The sequence below is a fragment of the Lagenorhynchus albirostris genome, chromosome 2 (assembly GCF_949774975.1).
Source record: "Lagenorhynchus albirostris chromosome 2, mLagAlb1.1, whole genome shotgun sequence".
NCBI lineage: Eukaryota > Metazoa > Chordata > Mammalia > Artiodactyla > Delphinidae > Lagenorhynchus > Lagenorhynchus albirostris.
Window position 1 is genome coordinate 76,502,273 of NC_083096.1, and position 26,559 is coordinate 76,528,831.

Genomic DNA, 26,559 nt, shown 5'->3' on the forward strand with positions numbered 1-26,559 from the left:
AAGAAAGGTCTATTACACCTACTACTATATGTAAAATAGATATACAACAAGGATTTGCTGCATAGCATATGGAACTATATTCAATATCTTGTAATAACCTATAATGGAAAAGAATCTGAAGTTGTACAGCTGAAACTAACACAATATTGTAAATCAACTATAGTTAAATAAACAAATTAAAAAAAGAAAATAACAGAAAAATAAGGTCTACGAAAAAATCAAAACCTAAGACTTCAAAAACATTTGCACATATTCTGGGTGTTTCTGATTACTTCTCACTGTGCCCCCAATCTTCCCAACCAGTTCTACTCAGACTTCCTTCTAACTCTTGTCCTGTTAGGAGGACTTGAGCCTTCATTCTCATCCTCTGAATAATGAGAGCCGCTGACAAGCATTAACTCAAGGAGTGAGGTAGTTAGATCAGAATTTTAAGTAGAACACCCTGTCCTCTGTGTGATGGGTGGATTGCAGGGTGTGTGGAGACAGGGAGCAAAGGAGAACAGCTTGAGGGCCATTGCAATAGTTCAGGTGAGAAATGACCTCAGTCAAAGCTTGGGAGGTGTGGGTAAGGATAGCAAGGACTTGGTCTCTGCTGGAGAGTAGGGAAGCAAAGGAAAGGAGTGGAGAATGATGTGTTGTCTCTGGCTTCGGTGAATGCAGAGAAGGTATCATTACCCGAGAGAGAGAATACCTAAGGAGGAATGACAGTGGGTGTCCCTGGAGTTGGGTGGGCAGTAAGAGATACTAAGTGCCCTTCAACCTATTGAGTTTGGGTGCCTATGGCAGTCTCAAAAGGGATGTCCCTGACATATGCTCATGGCTGTGATGAAGTAGCTTTGGGTAACTTGAGACAACCTGCCTGAGATGATGTGGTAAACTAGTTAGAGCCAGGTGATTCCCAGGAAGGAGAGAGCCCCCACGTCCTGATGTGACTGATGGCAGGAAAGGCTACAGAAATGTCAGGGAGGGTAACCACTGCAATGACCTTGGATCTGTATTTCTCCAGGCTATTCAGCACTTTGGCTTTCATGATTCCAGCTGGCCCAACCTTTACTTCCTTTAGTGACACTGTCACTTTCTCCTTCAGAGACCAGTCCCAGGAGTCTCTCCTCTCCCCATCTTGCCCAGTTCTGCTTCTTTGCTTTCCTAAAGTCTTCCTTAACCATGCAGGCAGTTAATAAGACTCTTGGAAACCATGAGGACATTCTATGGAGAGAAAACCTGGGCAGGGACCAGAACCCAGGTGGAGCCTCCACTCCCTCCCCGTGCCTTTGGCCATGGGCTAGGATTGGGCTCCGGGGCTATAATGTAAAGCAGTGTTGAACTGAGATGAATAGATCCTCTTCCCCCAACCAGAATAACCTATCTCCTCTTCATGACTGCCAAGTGCTCCTTTCAGGTGCATGAATGAAGTTGTTTTGTTTTCTTTTGGTGTTGTTGTGATCTCATTTTTAGAAGCTGTTGAATGTATTGAATGGTTTGGGGAGCAGAATTAAAAAGGGGTCAAAATGTCTGTCCTCCTTTGGAAATTGGCCAAGAGTCATTTGCAACCATTAACCCCCACACAGGTTTCTATACGGTGAGCGACACAGGGTAAAAAGCCAAAGAGAATACAGGATCCCAGGTCTTCCAGCATTTATTCTGTATTATTGTACACACTCACAGATTCAACAATAGTAGTGGGGATGCAGTCAGAGTTGCTGTAGTCACTGTCTCTTCAAGCAGAGGCTCTGGACACCTGAGGTTGGGATTGGGCTCATCAGGGGTGGGTGCTGGGCAATAGCTCCCCTCCCCGCCAAGCCCTATCCAAGGGACATGCAGAAGGACAGGGTCAGGCAGGTTCACAGATAAGGTGGGCCACCCAGGCTGGGGACTGGAGGTAAGCCTGGCCACTGGCTCTCTCTTCACTTGTGTGGGACTTCCAGGGGCCTCTGGGCCCCTAGGGGTGGTTACTTATATTTGGGGGACACTACACCTCCTGCTTCTTTAGGGGGCAAGACTTCTCCCTTCAGTGGCTGGACTGGGTTGGTCTCTTGGACCTGGCCAGGAGTTGGGACAAGAAGAGGCTACTTCAGCAACCCCTCCTACTGCTTCAGCTGCTGCTCCCCTTTCTTTTCCAGTTGCTCATCTTTCTTTGCTAGCTCTTGATCCAGCCGCTGGCCCAAGACCTTCTTCTCCTGTTTCAGCTGTTCCACATGCTTTCCTTGCTCCTGTGACACTTTCTGCTGCTGCTGCTGCTGTTCCACAGGCTTTCCTTGCTCCTGTGACTCTTTCTGCTGCTGCTGCTGCTGCTGTTCCACAGGCTTTCCTTGCTCCTGGGACTCTTTCTGCTGCTGTTGCTGTTCCACAGGCTTTCCTTTCTCCTGTGACTCTTTCTGCTGCTGCTGCTGCTGTTCCACAGGCTTTCCTTGCTCCTGGGACTCTTTCTGCTGCTGCTGCTGTTCCACAGGCTTTCCTTGCTCCTGGGACTCTTTCTGCTGCTGCTGCTGCTGTATCACAGGCTTTCCTTTCTCCTGGGACTCTTTCTGCTGCTGCTGCTGCTGTTCCACAGGCTTTCCTTTCTCCTGTGACTCTTTCTGCTGCTGCTGCTGCTGCTGTTCCACAGGCTTTCCTTGCTCCTGTGACTCTTTCTGCTGCTGCTGCTGCTGCTGTTCCACAGGCTTTCCTTGCTCCTGTGACTCTTTCTGCTGCTGCTGCTGCTGCTGTATCACAGGCTTTCCTTGCTCCTGGGACTCTTTCTGCTGCTGTTGCTGTTCCACGGGCTTTCCTTGCTCCTGGGTCTCTTTCTGCTGCTGCTGCTGCTGTTCCACAGGCTTTCCTTGCTCCTGGGACTCTTTCTGCTGCTGCTGCTGCTGCTGTATCACAGGCTTTCCTTGCTCCTGGGACTCTTTCTGCTGCTGTTGCTGTTCCACGGGCTTTCCTTGCTCCTGGGACTCTTTCTGCTGCTGCTGCTGCTGTTCCACAGGCTTTCCTTTCTCCTGTGACTCTTTCTGCTGCTGCTGCTGCTGTTCCACAGGCTTTCCTTTCTCCTGTGACTCTTTCTGCTGCTGCTGCTGCTGTTCCACAGGCTTTCCTTTCTCCTGGGTCTCTTTCTGCTGCTGCTGCTGCTGTTCCACAGGCTTTCCTTTCTCCTGTGACTCTTTCTGCTGCTGCTGCTGCTGTATCACAGGCTTTCCTTTCTCCTGGGACTCTTTCTGCTGCTGCTGCTGCTGTATCACAGGCTTTCCTTGCTCCTGGGACACTTTCTGCTGCTGCTGCTGTTCCACAGGCTTTCCTTTCTCCTGGGACTCTTTCTGCTGCTGCTGCTGTTCCACAGGCTTTCCTTGCTCCTCTGACTTTTGCTGCTGCTGCTGCTGCTGCTGCTGTTCCTGCTGCTGTGGCTCCTGTTGCCGTGGCTCACACTCTTTCTTGGGCACCTCCTTCACAGGAGTTGTGTGTTTCTTCCCGAGCTCCATGGGATCCTTCCCTGGGATCTCCGAGGGTACCTTCTGGAATGGGGCAGGCAGTGGAGTTGGCTGCTTCACTTGCTCCTGCTGGATGTTGGTGGGAGGAGAAACAGGCTTGAGGGGCTCCTTACTGGGGGCAGTGGGCAAGGTCACCGGCAGAGTACATTGCTGAGACATCTTGGAAGCTGCTTTAGGTCAACCTGAAAATCAGGATGGGTCAGAGGGTTAATTGAAGGCGAGGAAGTAGATGAACCCCTGGAAATATGCAGCAGCGCCTGGTTTTTCAGCATCCTCTCTTCCCTTGGGTGGGGGTACTCTCCCACCCACGCTGGGCTATCATTCCCCAGAAGCAGCAGAGTGAAGGGTAGGAATGGAGAGGGGCAGGGAAAGACCCTCCTGGGAGCCTCTTGTTCCCAAGAGACAACAAAGAGGACTCTCCAGAGGTGCTCTGCAAAGGTGGGCTGGGTACCACTTCACCTCCTGCTCTTGCCTATCCTTGTCTCTCCCTTGTTTCTGACCTTCATGTACAAAGAAGAGAGATGAGCTCTGGGATTATGACAGGAAGAGGGAAGGTGCCACGAAAAGAAAGGTCTCCTGGAGAACTCCCGAGTCCTGGAAAATCAGTAGCCCATCCCGAGAGGATCTGAGAGGTGAGGGTGCACGCCCTGGACTGGAGTCACATGACATGATCTCAGCTTAAATCTCCCAGTGAAATGCTGTGTGGTTCTGCGAAAGTCATTTAGCCCCTCTGGACCTCAGGTTTCTCCTCTGTAAAATGAACAGATTGGCCTATTCAGCTCCAGAGCTGCTTTCTCTCCTGACCATCTGAGCTTTAGCTGGTGGTGGTGGGAGGGGGCTGGAAGGTTGCTGAGAGCTGGAGTTGGTTCTTTCAAGTCTCCTACTTCTAAGCTGGGTTTCCCTGTCCCTGCTCAGCCTGGGTTCTCCAAATAGAAAGTGTTCCCCATGCTGCATTTCTCCCTTTGGTAGCACAGCCAAGAGTTACAAGCATGTCCCCGGACACCCTGCCTCCATAAAGAAGGCAAAATCACAGTCAGCCCAAATCAATCAGTTTTAGGAGAGAAACTGGCCATATTTCCCCTTTATCCCCATCTTACTCCTCTCTCTGTCTCATTCTATTTCTCTGTCTCTCTGTCTCTCTGCCTCTCTGTCTCTCTGCCTTTCTTTCTCTCTCTCTCTCTCTCTCTCTCTCTCTCTCTCTCTCTCTCTCTCTCTCTCTCTCTCTCTCTCTCTAAAATACGGTCCCAAGAAAGTATGGGGTAGGAGGAGATTGCTGTCTGTTCTGTGTTTCCATACCATGGCACCTAGCCCTCAGCACAGTGACCTGAGCCCTCCAAGAAGGACAGTAGTCCTGTTGAATCCAGCACACAAATGATACCTACACCCACCTGGCTGGCCACCACCAGCCGTATTCTGGCCTGTGGGAGACCCCTGGTCCCAACCTTGGTTCTGCCAGCTAACACTTACCTGACTCACAGTGAGGATGGCTGCAGAAGCTTCTAGTGGAACACTGAGCCGAGCAGGGGCCGGGGTGCCCTTTATACTGTTCCTCAGCCTCGCCTCTCTCCCAAGGTGAAGGAGATGGACTGGTTTCACCACTCCTGTTGGTCTACTTCCTCTAGCCCCTTCCTGACTCATCATAGGAACCTTAAGCAAAAAACCCGTCAGGGCCCCTTTTCACAGGGACACACAGCTCCTGCCTGGCCAGAGGGCTCTGGGGGCTCATTCACTCCTGTGATCCTCGCGACCTGGGCACAGGGAGGTGAGGGAGGCATCTCAGGAACCTGGTCCCCTTTTCCTCTTGTTTTGTGACCTCAGCCAAGCTTTTCTTCTGAATCTCAGTTTCTCCACCATACTGTTTCCAACAGGAATATGAAAAGATTCCCAGCATCACTTATCAGCAGGGAAATATGAATCAAACCACAATGAGATATCCTCTCACACCGGTTAGAATGGCTACTATAAAAAAGTCAAAAGCTAACAAGTGTTGGCAAGGATGTAGAGAAAAGAGAACCCTTGTACACTGTTGGTAGGACTGTAAATTGCTACAGTTATTATATAAAACAATATGAAGGTCCCTCAAAAAATTAAAAATAGAACTACCATATGATTCAGCAATACCACTTCTGGGTATATATCTAAAGAAAATGAAATCACTACCTTTTTTTTTTTTCTTTAACATCTTTATTGGGGTATAATTGCTTTACAATGGTGTGTTAGTTTCTGCTTTATAACAAAGTGAATCAGTCATACATAAACATATGTTCCCATATGTCTTCCCTCTTGCGTCTCCCTCCCTCCCACCCTCCCTATCCCACCCCTCCAGGCTGTCACAAAGCACCGAGCCAATATCCCTGTGCCATGCGGCTGCTTCCCACTAGCTATCTACCTTACTACGTTTGTTAGTGTGTATATGTCCATGACTCTCTCTCGCCCTGTCACAGCTCACCCTTCCCCCTCCCCATAACCTCAAGTCCGTTCTCTAGGAGGTCTGCGTCTTTATTCCTGCCTTACCCCTAGGTTCTTCATGACACTTTTTTTTTCTTAAATTCCATATATATGGGTTAGCATACGGTATTTGTCTCTCTCTTTCTGACTTACTTCACTCTGTATGACAGACTCTAGGTCTATCCACCTCATTACAAATAGCTCAGTTTTGTTTCTTTTTATGGCTGAGTAATATTCCATTGTATATATGTGCCACATCTTCTTTATCCATTCATCCGATGATGGGCACTTAGGTTGTTTCCATCTCTGGGCTATTGTAAATAGAGCTGCAATGAACATTTTGGTACATGACTCTTTTTGAATTTTGGTTTTCTCAGGGTATATGCCCAGTAGTGGGATTGCTGGGTCATATGGTAGTTCTATTTGTAGTTTTTTAAGGAACCTCCATACTGTTCTCCATAGTGGCTGAACCAATTCACATTCCCACCAGCAGTGCAAGAATGTTCCCGTTCCTCCACACCCTCTCCAGCATTTATTGTTTCTAGATTTTTTGATGATGGCCATTCTGACTGGTGTGAGATGATATCTCATTGTAGTTTTGATTTGCATTTCTCTAATGATTAATGATGTTGAGCATTCTTTCATGTGTTTGTTGGCAGTCTGTATATCTTCTTTGGAGAAATGTCTGTTTAGGTCTTCTGCCCATTTTTGGATTGGGTTGTTTGTTTTTTTGTTATTGAGCTGCATGAGCTGCTTGTAAATTTTGGAGATTAATCCTTTGTCGGTTGCTTCATTTGCAAATATTTTCTCCCATTCTGAGGGTTGTCTTTTGGTCTTGTTTATGGTTTCCTTTGCTGTGCAAAAGCTTTGAAGTTTCATTAGGTCCCATTTGTTTATTTTTGTTGTTATTTCCATTACTCTAGGAGGTGGGTCAGAAAGGATCTTGCCGTGATTTATGTCATAGAGTGTTCTGCCTATGTTTTCGTCTAAGAGTTTGATAGTTTCTGGCCTTACATTTAGGTCTTTAATCCATTTTGAGCTTATTTTTGTGTATGGTGTTAGGGAGTGATCTAATCTCAGACTTTTAAAAGTACCTGTCCAGTTTTCCCAGCACCACTTATTGAAGAGGCTGTCCTTTCTCCACTGTACATTCCTGCCACCTTTATCAAAGATAAGGTGTCCATATGTGCGTGGGTTTATCTCTGGGCTTTCTATCCTGTTCCATTGATCTATCTTTCTGTTTTTGTGCCAGTACCATACCGTCTTGATAACTGTAGCTTTGTAGTATAGTCTGAAGTCAGGGAGCCTGATTCCTCCAGTTCCTTTTTTCGTTCTCAAGATTGCTTTGGCTATTCGGGGTCTTTTGTGTTTCCATACAAATTGCAAAACTTTTGTTCTAGTTCTGTGGAAAATGCCCGTGGTAGTTTGATAGGGATTGCATTGAATCTATAGATTGCTTTGGGTAGTAGCGTCATTTTCACAATGTTGATGCTTCCAATCCAAGAACATGGTATATCTCTCCATCTATTTGTATCATCTTTAATTTCTTTCATCAGTGTCTTATAATTTTCTGCATACAGGTCTTTTGTCTCCTTAGGTAGGTTTATTCCTAGATATTTTATTCTTTTTGTTGCAATGGTAAATGGGAGTGTTTTCTTGATTTCACTTTCAGATTTTTCATCATTAGTATATAGGAATGCCAGAGATTTCTGTGCATTAATTTTGTATCCTGCCACTTTACCAAATTCATTGATTAGCTCTAGTAGTTTTCTGGTAGCATCTTTAGGATTCTCTATGTATAGGATCATGTCATCTGCAAACAGTGACAGCTTTACTTCTTCTTTTCCGATTTGGATTCCTTTTATTTCCTTTTCTTCTCTGATTGCTGTGGCTAAAACTTCCAAAACTATGTTGAATAAGAGTGGTGAGAGTGGGCAACCTTGTCTTGTTCCTGATCTTAGTGGAAATGCTTTCAGTTTTTCACCATTGAGGATGATGTTTGCTGTGGGCTTGTCATATATGGCCTTTATTATGTTGAGGAAAGTTCCCTCTATGCCTACTTTCTGCAGGGTTTTTATCATAAATGGGTGTTGAATTTTGTCAAAAGCTTTCTCTGCATCTATTGAGATGATCATATGGTTTTTCTCCTTCAATTTGTTAATATGATTTATCACATTGATAGATTTGCATATATTGAAGAATCCCTGCATTCCTGGAATAAACCCCACTTGATCATGGTGTATGATCCTTTTAATGTGCTGTTGGATTCTGTTTGCTAGTATTTTGTTGAGGATTTTTGCATCTATGTTCATCAGTGATATTGGCCTGTAGTTTTCTTTCTGTGTGACATCCTTGTCTGGTTTTGGTCTCAAGGTGATGGTGGCCTCGTAGAAGGAGTTTGGGAGTGTTCCTCCCTCTGCTATATTTTGGAAGAGTTTGAGAAGGATAGGTGTTAGCTCTTCTCTAAATGTTTGATAGAATTCGCCTGTGAAACCATCTGGTCCTGGGCTTTTGTTTGTTGGAAGATTTTTAATCACAGTTTCAATTTCAGTGCTTGTGATTGGTCTGTTCATATTTTCCATTTCTTCCTGATTCAGTCTTGGCAGGTTGTGCATTTCTAAGAATTTGTTCATTTCTTCCAGATTGTCCATTTTATTGGCAGAGAGTTGCTTGTAGTAATCTCTCATGATCTTTTTTATTTCTGCAGTGTCAGTTGTTACCTCTCCTTTTTCATTTCTAATTCTATTGATTTGAGTCTCCTCTCTTTTTTTCTTGATGAGTCTGGCTAGTGGTTTATCTATTTTGTTTATCTTCTCAAACAACCAGCTTTTAGTTTTATTGATCTTTGCTATTGTTTCCTTCATTTCTTTTTCATTTAGAAATCAGTATCTTGAAGAGATACCCCATGTTCATTGTAGCATTATTCATGATAGCCAAGATATGGAAATAACTTAAATGTCAGTGGATGAATGGATAAAGAAAATGTGGTATATAACATTATACTATATTTGATGTAATATAGATATAATACATGATATATTATTTTGTCTTAGAAAGGGAGGAAACCCTGATATTTGTGACCAAAAAAGCTGAACTTATAGTAGCAGAGGGGAGAATAGTGGTTACAAGAAACAGTGGTGTAGGGGAAAAAGGGAGATTAGAAAAAAAGAAAAAAAGTAGAACGGTGGTTGCCAGGGCTTGTGGGGAGAAGGTCATGGGGAATTGTTGTTTAATAGGTACAGAGTTACAATTTTGCAAGATGGATGGTGGTGAGGGTTGCACGACAACATGAATGTACTTAATACCTCTGAACTGTACAATGATTAATATAGTAAATTTTATGTAATATTTATTTCACCACAATGAAAGAGAAAATAAAGTACTACTGGGTTATAGCCCAAAGTATAAAATAAATATTCATGAGTACATGCTGACGTAAATAAATGATTAAGTGCATATGTCCATACATATATACATACATAAGGAGAGGGAAGAGATACATTTCCTATACAGGACATTCAAAATAATTTATGATGACACTCCACCCTCAGTGATGGGGAGCTTAACATCCCACATTTTTTTTTTAGATGTTGGGGGTAGGAGTTTATTAATTTATTTATTTATTTTTGCTGTGTTGGGTCTTCGTTTCTGTGCGAGGGCTTTCTCTAGTTGTGGCAAGCGGGGGCCACTCTTCGTCACGGTGCGCAGGCCTCTCACGATCGCGGCCTCTCTTGTTGCGGATCACAAGCTCCAGACGCGCAGGCTCAGTAGTTGTGGCTCACGGGCCTAGTTGCTCCACGGCATGTGGGATCCTCCCAGGCCAGGGCTCGAACCCGTGTCCCCTGCATTAGCAGGCAGATTCTCAACCACTGTAACACCAGGGAAGCCCCAACTCCCCACTTCTTAGTTGTGGGCTTTGCACAGTGACTTCCTTCCAAAGAATACAGTACAGTAATATGGGATGTTGGAGAGAGGATGAGGAGAGTGGCAAAGCCTGATAGATGTTACCTCAGCCAGGTGATCAAAGTGATAAATCATGTGAATAGTACGTCCCCTTTAAATAATGTGATGAAAAAGGCACTTTACCTCTGTGGTCTTCCTCTTAAAAACCCATAACTCCAGTCTAATCATGAAGAAAACATCAGACAAACCCAATTTGAGGGATATTCTATAAAATACCTGACCAGGACCCCTCAAAACTGTCAAGGTCATCAAAAATCAAGGAAAGTGAGAAACTGTCACAGTCAAGAGGAGCCTAAGGAGACAAGACAACTAAATGTAATGTGATATTCTAGATGGGATCCTGAAACAGGAAAAGACAGTAGGTAAAAACTAAAACAATAGGAATAAACCTTGAACTTCAGTTAATAATAATGTACCAATACAGTTTTGTTAATTATAATAATAAATGTGCTATACTAATGTAAGATGTTAATAATAAGGGAAACTGGGTGTGATGTGTATGGTAACTCTTTTTACTGTCTTCTTGACTTTTTCATAAATTGGAAACTGTTCTAAAGAAAGGTCTATTACACCTACTACTATATGTAAAATAGATATACAACAAGGATTTGCTGCATAGCATATGGAACTATATTCAATATCTTGTAATAACCTATAATGGAAAAGAATCTGAAGTTGTACAGCTGAAACTAACACAATATTGTAAATCAACTATAGTTAAATAAACAAATTAAAAAAAGAAAATAACAGAAAAATAAGGTCTACGAAAAAATCAAAACCTAAGACTTCAAAAACATTTGCACATATTCTGGGTGTTTCTGATTACTTCTCACTGTGCCCCCAATCTTCCCAACCAGTTCTACTCAGACTTCCTTCTAACTCTTGTCCTGTTAGGAGGACTTGAGCCTTCATTCTCATCCTCTGAATAATGAGAGCCGCTGACAAGCATTAACTCAAGGAGTGAGGTAGTTAGATCAGAATTTTAAGTAGAACACCCTGTCCTCTGTGTGATGGGTGGATTGCAGGGTGTGTGGAGACAGGGAGCAAAGGAGAACAGCTTGAGGGCCATTGCAATAGTTCAGGTGAGAAATGACCTCAGTCAAAGCTTGGGAGGTGTGGGTAAGGATAGCAAGGACTTGGTCTCTGCTGGAGAGTAGGGAAGCAAAGGAAAGGAGTGGAGAATGATGTGTTGTCTCTGGCTTCGGTGAATGCAGAGAAGGTATCATTACCCGAGAGAGAGAATACCTAAGGAGGAATGACAGTGGGTGTCCCTGGAGTTGGGTGGGCAGTAAGAGATACTAAGTGCCCTTCAACCTATTGAGTTTGGGTGCCTATGGCAGTCTCAAAAGGGATGTCCCTGACATATGCTCATGGCTGTGATGAAGTAGCTTTGGGTAACTTGAGACAACCTGCCTGAGATGATGTGGTAAACTAGTTAGAGCCAGGTGATTCCCAGGAAGGAGAGAGCCCCCACGTCCTGATGTGACTGATGGCAGGAAAGGCTACAGAAATGTCAGGGAGGGTAACCACTGCAATGACCTTGGATCTGTATTTCTCCAGGCTATTCAGCACTTTGGCTTTCATGATTCCAGCTGGCCCAACCTTTACTTCCTTTAGTGACACTGTCACTTTCTCCTTCAGAGACCAGTCCCAGGAGTCTCTCCTCTCCCCATCTTGCCCAGTTCTGCTTCTTTGCTTTCCTAAAGTCTTCCTTAACCATGCAGGCAGTTAATAAGACTCTTGGAAACCATGAGGACATTCTATGGAGAGAAAACCTGGGCAGGGACCAGAACCCAGGTGGAGCCTCCACTCCCTCCCCGTGCCTTTGGCCATGGGCTAGGATTGGGCTCCGGGGCTATAATGTAAAGCAGTGTTGAACTGAGATGAATAGATCCTCTTCCCCCAACCAGAATAACCTATCTCCTCTTCATGACTGCCAAGTGCTCCTTTCAGGTGCATGAATGAAGTTGTTTTGTTTTCTTTTGGTGTTGTTGTGATCTCATTTTTAGAAGCTGTTGAATGTATTGAATGGTTTGGGGAGCAGAATTAAAAAGGGGTCAAAATGTCTGTCCTCCTTTGGAAATTGGCCAAGAGTCATTTGCAACCATTAACCCCCACACAGGTTTCTATACGGTGAGCGACACAGGGTAAAAAGCCAAAGAGAATACAGGATCCCAGGTCTTCCAGCATTTATTCTGTATTATTGTACACACTCACAGATTCAACAATAGTAGTGGGGATGCAGTCAGAGTTGCTGTAGTCACTGTCTCTTCAAGCAGAGGCTCTGGACACCTGAGGTTGGGATTGGGCTCATCAGGGGTGGGTGCTGGGCAATAGCTCCCCTCCCCGCCAAGCCCTATCCAAGGGACATGCAGAAGGACAGGGTCAGGCAGGTTCACAGATAAGGTGGGCCACCCAGGCTGGGGACTGGAGGTAAGCCTGGCCACTGGCTCTCTCTTCACTTGTGTGGGACTTCCAGGGGCCTCTGGGCCCCTAGGGGTGGTTACTTATATTTGGGGGACACTACACCTCCTGCTTCTTTAGGGGGCAAGACTTCTCCCTTCAGTGGCTGGACTGGGTTGGTCTCTTGGACCTGGCCAGGAGTTGGGACAAGAAGAGGCTACTTCAGCAACCCCTCCTACTGCTTCAGCTGCTGCTCCCCTTTCTTTTCCAGTTGCTCATCTTTCTTTGCTAGCTCTTGATCCAGCCGCTGGCCCAAGACCTTCTTCTCCTGTTTCAGCTGTTCCACATGCTTTCCTTGCTCCTGTGACACTTTCTGCTGCTGCTGCTGCTGTTCCACAGGCTTTCCTTGCTCCTGTGACTCTTTCTGCTGCTGCTGCTGCTGCTGTTCCACAGGCTTTCCTTGCTCCTGGGACTCTTTCTGCTGCTGTTGCTGTTCCACAGGCTTTCCTTTCTCCTGTGACTCTTTCTGCTGCTGCTGCTGCTGTTCCACAGGCTTTCCTTGCTCCTGGGACTCTTTCTGCTGCTGCTGCTGTTCCACAGGCTTTCCTTGCTCCTGGGACTCTTTCTGCTGCTGCTGCTGCTGTATCACAGGCTTTCCTTTCTCCTGGGACTCTTTCTGCTGCTGCTGCTGCTGTTCCACAGGCTTTCCTTTCTCCTGTGACTCTTTCTGCTGCTGCTGCTGCTGCTGTTCCACAGGCTTTCCTTGCTCCTGTGACTCTTTCTGCTGCTGCTGCTGCTGCTGTTCCACAGGCTTTCCTTGCTCCTGTGACTCTTTCTGCTGCTGCTGCTGCTGCTGTATCACAGGCTTTCCTTGCTCCTGGGACTCTTTCTGCTGCTGTTGCTGTTCCACGGGCTTTCCTTGCTCCTGGGTCTCTTTCTGCTGCTGCTGCTGCTGTTCCACAGGCTTTCCTTGCTCCTGGGACTCTTTCTGCTGCTGCTGCTGCTGCTGTATCACAGGCTTTCCTTGCTCCTGGGACTCTTTCTGCTGCTGTTGCTGTTCCACGGGCTTTCCTTGCTCCTGGGACTCTTTCTGCTGCTGCTGCTGCTGTTCCACAGGCTTTCCTTTCTCCTGTGACTCTTTCTGCTGCTGCTGCTGCTGTTCCACAGGCTTTCCTTTCTCCTGTGACTCTTTCTGCTGCTGCTGCTGCTGTTCCACAGGCTTTCCTTTCTCCTGGGTCTCTTTCTGCTGCTGCTGCTGCTGTTCCACAGGCTTTCCTTTCTCCTGTGACTCTTTCTGCTGCTGCTGCTGCTGTATCACAGGCTTTCCTTTCTCCTGGGACTCTTTCTGCTGCTGCTGCTGCTGTATCACAGGCTTTCCTTGCTCCTGGGACACTTTCTGCTGCTGCTGCTGTTCCACAGGCTTTCCTTTCTCCTGGGACTCTTTCTGCTGCTGCTGCTGTTCCACAGGCTTTCCTTGCTCCTCTGACTTTTGCTGCTGCTGCTGCTGCTGCTGCTGTTCCTGCTGCTGTGGCTCCTGTTGCCGTGGCTCACACTCTTTCTTGGGCACCTCCTTCACAGGAGTTGTGTGTTTCTTCCCGAGCTCCATGGGATCCTTCCCTGGGATCTCCGAGGGTACCTTCTGGAATGGGGCAGGCAGTGGAGTTGGCTGCTTCACTTGCTCCTGCTGGATGTTGGTGGGAGGAGAAACAGGCTTGAGGGGCTCCTTACTGGGGGCAGTGGGCAAGGTCACCGGCAGAGTACATTGCTGAGACATCTTGGAAGCTGCTTTAGGTCAACCTGAAAATCAGGATGGGTCAGAGGGTTAATTGAAGGCGAGGAAGTAGATGAACCCCTGGAAATATGCAGCAGCGCCTGGTTTTTCAGCATCCTCTCTTCCCTTGGGTGGGGGTACTCTCCCACCCACGCTGGGCTATCATTCCCCAGAAGCAGCAGAGTGAAGGGTAGGAATGGAGAGGGGCAGGGAAAGACCCTCCTGGGAGCCTCTTGTTCCCAAGAGACAACAAAGAGGACTCTCCAGAGGTGCTCTGCAAAGGTGGGCTGGGTACCACTTCACCTCCTGCTCTTGCCTATCCTTGTCTCTCCCTTGTTTCTGACCTTCATGTACAAAGAAGAGAGATGAGCTCTGGGATTATGACAGGAAGAGGGAAGGTGCCACGAAAAGAAAGGTCTCCTGGAGAACTCCCGAGTCCTGGAAAATCAGTAGCCCATCCCGAGAGGATCTGAGAGGTGAGGGTGCACGCCCTGGACTGGAGTCACATGACATGATCTCAGCTTAAATCTCCCAGTGAAATGCTGTGTGGTTCTGCGAAAGTCATTTAGCCCCTCTGGACCTCAGGTTTCTCCTCTGTAAAATGAACAGATTGGCCTATTCAGCTCCAGAGCTGCTTTCTCTCCTGACCATCTGAGCTTTAGCTGGTGGTGGTGGGAGGGGGCTGGAAGGTTGCTGAGAGCTGGAGTTGGTTCTTTCAAGTCTCCTACTTCTAAGCTGGGTTTCCCTGTCCCTGCTCAGCCTGGGTTCTCCAAATAGAAAGTGTTCCCCATGCTGCATTTCTCCCTTTGGTAGCACAGCCAAGAGTTACAAGCATGTCCCCGGACACCCTGCCTCCATAAAGAAGGCAAAATCACAGTCAGCCCAAATCAATCAGTTTTAGGAGAGAAACTGGCCATATTTCCCCTTTATCCCCATCTTACTCCTCTCTCTGTCTCATTCTATTTCTCTGTCTCTCTGTCTCTCTGCCTCTCTGTCTCTCTGCTCTTCTCTCTCTCTCTCTCTCTCTCTCTCTCTCTCTCTCTCTCTCTCTCTCTCTCTCTCTCTCTCTCTAAAATACGGTCCCAAGAAAGTATGGGGTAGGAGGAGATTGCTGTCTGTTCTGTGTTTCCATACCATGGCACCTAGCCCTCAGCACAGTGACCTGAGCCCTCCAAGAAGGACAGTAGTCCTGTTGAATCCAGCACACAAATGATACCTACACCCACCTGGCTGGCCACCCCCAGCCGTATTCTGGCCTGTGGGAGACCCCTGGTCCCAACCTTGGTTCTGCCAGCTAACACTTACCTGACTCACAGTGAGGATGGCTGCAGAAGCTTCTAGTGGAACACTGAGCCGAGCAGGGGCCGGGGTGCCCTTTATACTGTTCCTCAGCCTCGCCTCTCTCCCAAGGTGAAGGAGATGGACTGGTTTCACCACTCCTGTTGGTCTACTTCCTCTAGCCCCTTCCTGACTCATCATAGGAACCTTAAGCAAAAAACCCGTCAGGGCCCCTTTTCACAGGGACACACAGCTCCTGCCTGGCCAGAGGGCTCTGGGGGCTCATTCACTCCTGTGATCCTCGCGACCTGGGCACAGGGAGGTGAGGGAGGCATCTCAGGAACCTGGTCCCCTTTTCCTCTTGTTTTGTGACCTCAGCCAAGCTTTTCTTCTGAATCTCAGTTTCTCCACCATACTGTTTCCAACAGGAATATGAAAAGATTCCCAGCATCACTTATCAGCAGGGAAATATGAATCAAACCACAATGAGATATCCTCTCACACCGGTTAGAATGGCTACTATAAAAAAGTCAAAAGCTAACAAGTGTTGGCAAGGATGTAGAGAAAAGAGAACCCTTGTACACTGTTGGTAGGACTGTAAATTGCTACAGTTATTATATAAAACAATATGAAGGTCCCTCAAAAAATTAAAAATAGAACTACCATATGATTCAGCAATACCACTTCTGGGTATATATCTAAAGAAAATGAAATCACTACCTTTTTTTTTTTTCTTTAACATCTTTATTGGGGTATAATTGCTTTACAATGGTGTGTTAGTTTCTGCTTTATAACAAAGTGAATCAGTCATACATAAACATATGTTCCCATATGTCTTCCCTCTTGCGTCTCCCTCCCTCCCACCCTCCCTATCCCACCCCTCCAGGCTGTCACAAAGCACCGAGCCAATATCCCTGTGCCATGCGGCTGCTTCCCACTAGCTATCTACCTTACTACGTTTGTTAGTGTGTATATGTCCATGACTCTCTCTCGCCCTGTCACAGCTCACCCTTCCCCCTCCCCATAACCTCAAGTCCGTTCTCTAGGAGGTCTGCGTCTTTATTCCTGCCTTACCCCTAGGTTCTTCATGACACTTTTTTTTTCTTAAATTCCATATATATGGGTTAGCATACGGTATTTGTCTCTCTCTTTCTGACTTACTTCACTCTGTATGACAGACTCTAGGTCTATCCACCTCATTACAAATAGCTCAGTTTCGTTTCTTTTTATGGCTGAGTAATATTCCATTGTATATATGTGCCACATCTTCTTTATCCATTCATCCGATGATGGGCACTTAGGTTGTTTCCATCTCTGGGCTATTGTAAATAGAGCTGCAATGAACATTTTGGTACATGACTCTTTTTGAATTTTGGTTTTCTCAGGGTATATGCCCAGTAGTGGGATTGCTGGGTCATATGGTAGTTCTATTTGTAGTTTTTTAAGGAACCTCCATACTGTTCTCCATAGTGGCTGAACCAATTCACATTCCCACCAGCAGTGCAAGAATGTTCCCGTTCCTCCACACCCTCTCCAGCATTTATTGTTTCTAGATTTTTTGATGATGGCCATTCTGACTGGTGTGAGATGATATCTCATTGTAGTTTTGATTTGCATTTCTCTAATGATTAATGATGTTGAGCATTCTTTCATGTGTTTGTTGGCAGTCTGTATATCTTCTTTGGAGAAATGTCTGTTTAGGTCTTCTGCCCATTTTTGGATTGGGTTGTTTGTTTTTTTGTTATTGAGCTGCATGAGCTGCTTGTAAATTTTGGAGATTAATCCTTTGTCGGTTGCTTCATTTGCAAATATTTTCTCCCATTCTGAGGGTTGTCTTTTGGTCTTGTTTATGGTTTCCTTTGCTGTGCAAAAGCTTTGAAGTTTCATTAGGTCCCATTTGTTTATTTTTGTTGTTATTTCCATTACTCTAGGAGGTGGGTCAGAAAGGATCTTGCCGTGATTTATGTCATAGAGTGTTCTGCCTATGTTTTCGTCTAAGAGTTTGATAGTTTCTGGCCTTACATTTAGGTCTTTAATCCATTTTGAGCTTATTTTTGTGTATGGTGTTAGGGAGTGATCTAATCTCAGACTTTTAAAAGTACCTGTCCAGTTTTCCCAGCACCACTTATTGAAGAGGCTGTCCTTTCTCCACTGTACATTCCTGCCACCTTTATCAAAGATAAGGTGTCCATATGTGCGTGGGTTTATCTCTGGGCTTTCTATCCTGTTCCATTGATCTATCTTTCTGTTTTTGTGCCAGTACCATACCGTCTTGATAACTGTAGCTTTGTAGTATAGTCTGAAGTCAGGGAGCCTGATTCCTCCAGTTCCTTTTTTCGTTCTCAAGATTGCTTTGGCTATTCGGGGTCTTTTGTGTTTCCATACAAATTGCAAAACTTTTGTTCTAGTTCTGTGGAAAATGCCCGTGGTAGTTTGATAGGGATTGCATTGAATCTATAGATTGCTTTGGGTAGTAGCGTCATTTTCACAATGTTGATGCTTCCAATCCAAGAACATGGTATATCTCTCCATCTATTTGTATCATCTTTAATTTCTTTCATCAGTGTCTTATAATTTTCTGCATACAGGTCTTTTGTCTCCTTAGGTAGGTTTATTCCTAGATATTTTATTCTTTTTGTTGCAATGGTAAATGGGAGTGTTTTCTTGATTTCACTTTCAGATTTTTCATCATTAGTATATAGGAATGCCAGAGATTTCTGTGCATTAATTTTGTATCCTGCCACTTTACCAAATTCATTGATTAGCTCTAGTAGTTTTCTGGTAGCATCTTTAGGATTCTCTATGTATAGGATCATGTCATCTGCAAACAGTGACAGCTTTACTTCTTCTTTTCCGATTTGGATTCCTTTTATTTCCTTTTCTTCTCTGATTGCTGTGGCTAAAACTTCCAAAACTATGTTGAATAAGAGTGGTGAGAGTGGGCAACCTTGTCTTGTTCCTGATCTTAGTGGAAATGCTTTCAGTTTTTCACCATTGAGGATGATGTTTGCTGTGGGCTTGTCATATATGGCCTTTATTATGTTGAGGAAAGTTCCCTCTATGCCTACTTTCTGCAGGGTTTTTATCATAAATGGGTGTTGAATTTTGTCAAAAGCTTTCTCTGCATCTATTGAGATGATCATATGGTTTTTCTCCTTCAATTTGTTAATATGATTTATCACATTGATAGATTTGCATATATTGAAGAATCCCTGCATTCCTGGAATAAACCCCACTTGATCATGGTGTATGATCCTTTTAATGTGCTGTTGGATTCTGTTTGCTAGTATTTTGTTGAGGATTTTTGCATCTATGTTCATCAGTGATATTGGCCTGTAGTTTTCTTTCTGTGTGACATCCTTGTCTGGTTTTGGTCTCAAGGTGATGGTGGCCTCGTAGAAGGAGTTTGGGAGTGTTCCTCCCTCTGCTATATTTTGGAAGAGTGTGAGAAGGATAGGTGTTAGCTCTTCTCTAAATGTTTGATAGAATTCGCCTGTGAAACCATCTGGTCCTGGGCTTTTGTTTGTTGGAAGATTTTTAATCACAGTTTCAATTTCAGTGCTTGTGATTGGTCTGTTCATATTTTCCATTTCTTCCTGATTCAGTCTTGGCAGGTTGTGCATTTCTAAGAATTTGTTCATTTCTTCCAGATTGTCCATTTTATTGGCAGAGAGTTGCTTGTAGTAATCTCTCATGATCTTTTTTATTTCTGCAGTGTCAGTTGTTACCTCTCCTTTTTCATTTCTAATTCTATTGATTTGAGTCTCCTCTCTTTTTTTCTTGATGAGTCTGGCTAGTGGTTTATCTATTTTGTTTATCTTCTCAAACAACCAGCTTTTAGTTTTATTGATCTTTGCTATTGTTTCCTTCATTTCTTTTTCATTTAGAAATCAGTATCTTGAAGAGATACCCCATGTTCATTGTAGCATTATTCATGATAGCCAAGATATGGAAATAACTTAAATGTCAGTGGATGAATGGATAAAGAAAATGTGGTATATAACATTATACTATATTTGATGTAATATAGATATAATACATGATATATTATTTTGTCTTAGAAAGGGAGGAAACCCTGATATTTGTGACCAAAAAAGCTGAACTTATAGTAGCAGAGGGGAGAATAGTGGTTACAAGAAACAGTGGTGTAGGGGAAAAAGGGAGATTAGAAAAAAAGAAAAAAAGTAGAACGGTGGTTGCCAGGGCTTGTGGGGAGAAGGTCATGGGGAATTGTTGTTTAATAGGTACAGAGTTACAATTTTGCAAGATGGATGGTGGTGAGGGTTGCACGACAACATGAATGTACTTAATACCTCTGAACTGTACAATGATTAATATAGTAAATTTTATGTAATATTTATTTCACCACAATGAAAGAGAAAATAAAGTACTACTGGGTTATAGCCCAAAGTATAAAATAAATATTCATGAGTACATGCTGACATAAATAAATGATTAAGTGCATATGTCCATACATATATACATACATAAGGAGAGGGAAGAGATACATTTCCTATACAGGACATTCAAAATAATTTATGATGACACTCCACCCTCAGTGATGGGGAGCTTAACATCCCACATTTTTTTTTTTTAGATGTTGGGGGTAGGAGTTTATTAATTTATTTATTTATTTTTGCTGTGTTGGGTCTTCGTTTCTGTGCGAGGGCTTTCTCTAGTTGTGGCAAGTGGGGGCCACTCTTCGTCGCGGTGCACAGGCCTCTCACGATCGCGGCCTCTCTTGTTGCGGATCACAAGCTCCAGACGCGCAGGCTCAGTAGTTGTGGCTCACGGGCCTAGTTGCTCCACGGCATGTGGGATCCTCCCAGGCCAGGGCTCGAACCCGTGTCCCCTGCATTAGCAGGCAGATTCTCAACCACTGTAACACCAGGGAAGCCCCAACTCCCCACTTCTTAGTTGTGGGCTTTGCACAGTGACTTCCTTCCAAAGAATACAGTACAGTAATATGGGATGTTGGAGAGAGGATGAGGAGAGTGGCAAAGCCTGATAGATGTTACCTCAGCCAGGTGATCAAAGTGATAAATCATGTGAATAGTATGTCCCCTTTAAATAATGTGATGAAAAAGGCACTTTACCTCTGTGGTCTTCCTCTTAAAAACCCATAACTCCAGTCTAATCATGAAGAAAACATCAGACAAACCCAATTTGAGGGATATTCTATAAAATACCTGACCAGGACCCCTCAAAACTGTCAAGGTCATCAAAAATCAAGGAAAGTGAGAAACTGTCACAGTCAAGAGGAGCCTAAGGAGACAAGACAACTAAATGTAATGTGATATTCTAGATGGGATCCTGAAAGAGGAAAAGACAGTAGGTAAAAACTAAAACAATAGGAATAAACCTTGAACTTCAGTTAATAATAATGTACCAATACAGTTTTGTTAATTATAATAATAAATGTGCTATACTAATGTAAGATGTTAATAATAAGGGAAACTGGGTGTGATGTGTATGGTAACTCTTTTTACTGTCTTCTTGACTTTTTCATAAATTGGAAACTGTTCTAAAGAAAGGTCTATTACACCTACTACTATATGTAAAATAGATATACAACAAGGATTTGCTGCATAGCATATGGAACTATATTCAATATCTTGTAATAACCTATAATGGAAAAGAATCTGAAGTTGTACAGCTGAAACTAACACAATATTGTAAATCAACTATAGTTAAATAAACAAATTAAAAAAAGAAAATAACAGAAAAATAAGGTCTACGAAAAAATCAAAACCTAAGACTTCAAAAACATTTGCACATATTCTGGGTGTTTCTGATTACTTCTCACTGTGCCCCCAATCTTCCCAACCAGTTCTACTCAGACTTCCTTCTAACTCTTGTCCTGTTAGGAGGACTTGAGCCTTCATTCTCATCCTCTGAATAATGAGAGCCGCTGACAAGCATTAACTCAAGGAGTGAGGTAGTTAGATCAGAATTTTAAGTAGAACACCCTGTCCTCTGTGTGATGGGTGGATTGCAGGGTGTGTGGAGACAGGGAGCAAAGGAGAACAGCTTGAGGGCCATTGCAATAGTTCAGGTGAGAAATGACCTCAGTCAAAGCTTGGGAGGTGTGGGTAAGGATAGCAAGGACTTGGTCTCTGCTGGAGAGTAGGGAAGCAAAGGAAAGGAGTGGAGAATGATGTGTTGTCTCTGGCTTCGGTGAATGCAGAGAAGGTATCATTACCCGAGAGAGAGAATACCTAAGGAGGAATGACAGTGGGTGTCCCTGGAGTTGGGTGGGCAGTAAGAGATACTAAGTGCCCTTCAACCTATTGAGTTTGGGTGCCTATGGCAGTCTCAAAAGGGATGTCCCTGACATATGCTCATGGCTGTGATGAAGTAGCTTTGGGTAACTTGAGACAACCTGCCTGAGATGATGTGGTAAACTAGTTAGAGCCAGGTGATTCCCAGGAAGGAGAGAGCCCCCACGTCCTGATGTGACTGATGGCAGGAAAGGCTACAGAAATGTCAGGGAGGGTAACCACTGCAATGACCTTGGATCTGTATTTCTCCAGGCTATTCAGCACTTTGGCTTTCATGATTCCAGCTGGCCCAACCTTTACTTCCTTTAGTGACACTGTCACTTTCTCCTTCAGAGACCAGTCCCAGGAGTCTCTCCTCTCCCCATCTTGCCCAGTTCTGCTTCTTTGCTTTCCTAAAGTCTTCCTTAACCATGCAGGCAGTTAATAAGACTCTTGGAAACCATGAGGACATTCTATGGAGAGAAAACCTGGGCAGGGACCAGAACCCAGGTGGAGCCTCCACTCCCTCCCCGTGCCTTTGGCCATGGGCTAGGATTGGGCTCCGGGGCTATAATGTAAAGCAGTGTTGAACTGAGATGAATAGATCCTCTTCCCCCAACCAGAATAACCTATCTCCTCTTCATGACTGCCAAGTGCTCCTTTCAGGTGCATGAATGAAGTTGTTTTGTTTTCTTTTGGTGTTGTTGTGATCTCATTTTTAGAAGCTGTTGAATGTATTGAATGGTTTGGGGAGCAGAATTAAAAAGGGGTCAAAATGTCTGTCCTCCTTTGGAAATTGGCCAAGAGTCATTTGCAACCATTAACCCCCACACAGGTTTCTATACGGTGAGCGACACAGGGTAAAAAGCCAAAGAGAATACAGGATCCCAGGTCTTCCAGCATTTATTCTGTATTATTGTACACACTCACAGATTCAACAATAGTAGTGGGGATGCAGTCAGAGTTGCTGTAGTCACTGTCTCTTCAAGCAGAGGCTCTGGACACCTGAGGTTGGGATTGGGCTCATCAGGGGTGGGTGCTGGGCAATAGCTCCCCTCCCCGCCAAGCCCTATCCAAGGGACATGCAGAAGGACAGGGTCAGGCAGGTTCACAGATAAGGTGGGCCACCCAGGCTGGGGACTGGAGGTAAGCCTGGCCACTGGCTCTCTCTTCACTTGTGTGGGACTTCCAGGGGCCTCTGGGCCCCTAGGGGTGGTTACTTATATTTGGGGGACACTACACCTCCTGCTTCTTTAGGGGGCAAGACTTCTCCCTTCAGTGGCTGGACTGGGTTGGTCTCTTGGACCTGGCCAGGAGTTGGGACAAGAAGAGGCTACTTCAGCAACCCCTCCTACTGCTTCAGCTGCTGCTCCCCTTTCTTTTCCAGTTGCTCATCTTTCTTTGCTAGCTCTTGATCCAGCCGCTGGCCCAAGACCTTCTTCTCCTGTTTCAGCTGTTCCACATGCTTTCCTTGCTCCTGTGACACTTTCTGCTGCTGCTGCTGCTGTTCCACAGGCTTTCCTTGCTCCTGTGACTCTTTCTGCTGCTGCTGCTGCTGCTGTTCCACAGGCTTTCCTTGCTCCTGGGACTCTTTCTGCTGCTGTTGCTGTTCCACAGGCTTTCCTTTCTCCTGTGACTCTTTCTGCTGCTGCTGCTGCTGTTCCACAGGCTTTCCTTGCTCCTGGGACTCTTTCTGCTGCTGCTGCTGTTCCACAGGCTTTCCTTGCTCCTGGGACTCTTTCTGCTGCTGCTGCTGCTGTATGACAGGCTTTCCTTTCTCCTGGGACTCTTTCTGCTGCTGCTGCTGCTGTTCCACAGGCTTTCCTTTCTCCTGTGACTCTTTCTGCTGCTGCTGCTGCTGCTGTTCCACAGGCTTTCCTTGCTCCTGTGACTCTTTCTGCTGCTGCTGCTGCTGCTGTTCCACAGGCTTTCCTTGCTCCTGTGACTCTTTCTGCTGCTGCTGCTGCTGCTGTATCACAGGCTTTCCTTGCTCCTGGGACTCTTTCTGCTGCTGTTGCTGTTCCACGGGCTTTCCTTGCTCCTGGGTCTCTTTCTGCTGCTGCTGCTGCTGTTCCACAGGCTTTCCTTGCTCCTGGGACTCTTTCTGCTGCTGCTGCTGCTGCTGTATCACAGGCTTTCCTTGCTCCTGGGACTCTTTCTGCTGCTGTTGCTGTTCCACGGGCTTTCCTTGCTCCTGGGACTCTTTCTGCTGCTGCTGCTGCTGTTCCACAGGCTTTCCTTTCTCCTGTGACTCTTTCTGCTGCTGCTGCTGCTGTTCCACAGGCTTTCCTTTCTCCTGTGACTCTTTCTGCTGCTGCTGCTGCTGTTCCACAGGCTTTCCTTTCTCCTGGGTCTCTTTCTGCTGCTGCTGCTGCTGTTCCACAGGCTTTCCTTTCTCCTGTGACTCTTTCTGCTGCTGCTGCTGCTGTATCACAGGCTTTCCTTTCTCCTGGGACTCTTTCTGCTGCTGCTGCTGCTGTATCACAGGCTTTCCTTGCTCCTGGGACACTTTCTGCTGCTGCTGCTGTTCCACAGGCTTTCCTTTCTCCTGGGACTCTTTCTGCTGCTGCTGCTGTTCCACAGGCTTTCCTTGCTCCTCTGACTTTTGCTGCTGCTGCTGCTGCTGCTGCTGTTCCTGCTGCTGTGGCTCCTGTTGCCGTGGCTCACACTCTTTCTTGGGCACCTCCTTCACAGGAGTTGTGTGTTTCTTCCCGAGCTCCATGGGATCCTTCCCTGGGATCTCCGAGGGTACCTTCTGGAATGGGGCAGGCAGTGGAGTTGGCTGCTTCACTTGCTCCTGCTGGATGTTGGTGGGAGGAGAAACAGGCTTGAGGGGCTCCTTACTGGGGGCAGTGGGCAAGGTCACCGGCAGAGTACATTGCTGAGACATCTTGGAAGCTGCTTTAGGTCAACCTGAAAATCAGGATGGGTCAGAGGGTTAATTGAAGGCGAGGAAGTAGATGAACCCCTGGAAATATGCAGCAGCGCCTGGTTTTTCAGCATCCTCTCTTCCCTTGGGTGGGGGTACTCTCCCACCCACGCTGGGCTATCATTCCCCAGAAGCAGCAGAGTGAAGGGTAGGAATGGAGAGGGGCAGGGAAAGACCCTCCTGGGAGCCTCTTGTTCCCAAGAGACAACAAAGAGGACTCTCCAGAGGTGCTCTGCAAAGGTGGGCTGGGTACCACTTCACCTCCTGCTCTTGCCTATCCTTGTCTCTCCCTTGTTTCTGACCTTCATGTACAAAGAAGAGAGATGAGCTCTGGGATTATGACAGGAAGAGGGAAGGTGCCACGAAAAGAAAGGTCTCCTGGAGAACTCCCGAGTCCTGGAAAATCAGTAGCCCATCCCGAGAGGATCTGAGAGGTGAGGGTGCACGCCCTGGACTGGAGTCACATGACATGATCTCAGCTTAAATCTCCCAGTGAAATGCTGTGTGGTTCTGCGAAAGTCATTTAGCCCCTCTGGACCTCAGGTTTCTCCTCTGTAAAATGAACAGATTGGCCTATTCAGCTCCAGAGCTGCTTTCTCTCCTGACCATCTGAGCTTTAGCTGGTGGTGGTGGGAGGGGGCTGGAAGGTTGCTGAGAGCTGGAGTTGGTTCTTTCAAGTCTCCTACTTCTAAGCTGGGTTTCCCTGTCCCTGCTCAGCCTGGGTTCTCCAAATAGAAAGTGTTCCCCATGCTGCATTTCTCCCTTTGGTAGCACAGCCAAGAGTTACAAGCATGTCCCCGGACACCCTGCCTCCATAAAGAAGGCAAAATCACAGTCAGCCCAAATCAATCAGTTTTAGGAGAGAAACTGGCCATATTTCCCCTTTATCCCCATCTTACTCCTCTCTCTGTCTCATTCTATTTCTCTGTCTCTCTGTCTCTCTGCCTCTCTGTCTCTCTGCCTTTCTTTCTCTCTCTCTCTCTCTCTCTCTCTCTCTCTCTCTCTCTCTCTCTCTCTCTCTAAAATACGGTCCCAAGAAAGTATGGGGTAGGAGGAGATTGCTGTCTGTTCTGTGTTTCCATACCATGGCACCTAGCCCTCAGCACAGTGACCTGAGCCCTCCAAGAAGGACAGTAGTCCTGTTGAATCCAGCACACAAATGATACCTACACCCACCTGGCTGGCCACCCCCAGCCGTATTCTGGCCTGTGGGAGACCCCTGGTCCCAACCTTGGTTCTGCCAGCTAACACTTACCTGACTCACAGTGAGGATGGCTGCAGAAGCTTCTAGTGGAACACTGAGCCGAGCAGGGGCCGGGGTGCCCTTTATACTGTTCCTCAGCCTCGCCTCTCTCCCAAGGTGAAGGAGATGGACTGGTTTCACCACTCCTGTTGGTCTACTTCCTCTAGCCCCTTCCTGACTCATCATAGGAACCTTAAGCAAAAAACCCGTCAGGGCCCCTTTTCACAGGGACACACAGCTCCTGCCTGGCCAGAGGGCTCTGGGGGCTCATTCACTCCTGTGATCCTCGCGACCTGGGCACAGGGAGGTGAGGGAGGCATCTCAGGAACCTGGTCCCCTTTTCCTCTTGTTTTGTGACCTCAGCCAAGCTTTTCTTCTGAATCTCAGTTTCTCCACCATACTGTTTCCAACAGGAATATGAAAAGATTCCCAGCATCACTTATCAGCAGGGAAATATGAATCAAACCACAATGAGATATCCTCTCACACCGGTTAGAATGGCTACTATAAAAAAGTCAAAAGCTAACAAGTGTTGGCAAGGATGTAGAGAAAAGAGAACCCTTGTACACTGTTGGTAGGACTGTAAATTGCTACAGTTATTATATAAAACAATATGAAGGTCCCTCAAAAAATTAAAAATAGAACTACCATATGATTCAGCAATACCACTTCTGGGTATATATCTAAAGAAAATGAAATCACTACCTTTTTTTTTTTTCTTTAACATCTTTATTGGGGTATAATTGCTTTACAATGGTGTGTTAGTTTCTGCTTTATAACAAAGTGAATCAGTCATACAT

At 45.7% G+C, this 26,559-nt stretch overlaps 3 protein-coding genes across 3 annotated transcripts; all 3 read right to left on the reverse strand.

Moving 5' to 3' along the window:
- Positions 1–1,620: 1,620 nt before the first annotated feature.
- LOC132513829 (involucrin-like) lies at positions 1,621–3,659 on the reverse strand. Its single transcript, XM_060138432.1, has 2 exons — positions 3,168–3,659; positions 1,621–2,699 (listed from the first exon to the last, which is right to left on the reverse strand). Exons 1-2 carry the CDS (start codon positions 3,621–3,623, stop codon positions 2,085–2,087), a joined length of 1,071 nt encoding a protein of 356 aa, XP_059994415.1. The 5' UTR covers positions 3,624–3,659; the 3' UTR covers positions 1,621–2,084.
- Positions 3,660–12,049: 8,390 nt separating this feature from the next.
- On the reverse strand, positions 12,050–14,088 carry LOC132515969 (involucrin-like). The gene is made up of 2 exons (XM_060142347.1): positions 13,597–14,088; positions 12,050–13,128 (listed from the first exon to the last, which is right to left on the reverse strand). Exons 1-2 carry the CDS (start codon positions 14,050–14,052, stop codon positions 12,514–12,516), a joined length of 1,071 nt encoding a protein of 356 aa, XP_059998330.1. The 5' UTR covers positions 14,053–14,088; the 3' UTR covers positions 12,050–12,513.
- An 8,386-nt stretch (positions 14,089–22,474) lies between these two features.
- LOC132515970 (involucrin-like) lies at positions 22,475–24,513 on the reverse strand. Its single transcript, XM_060142348.1, has 2 exons — positions 24,022–24,513; positions 22,475–23,553 (listed from the first exon to the last, which is right to left on the reverse strand). Exons 1-2 carry the CDS (start codon positions 24,475–24,477, stop codon positions 22,939–22,941), a joined length of 1,071 nt encoding a protein of 356 aa, XP_059998331.1. The 5' UTR covers positions 24,478–24,513; the 3' UTR covers positions 22,475–22,938.
- Between the last annotated feature and the right edge of the window lie 2,046 nt (positions 24,514–26,559).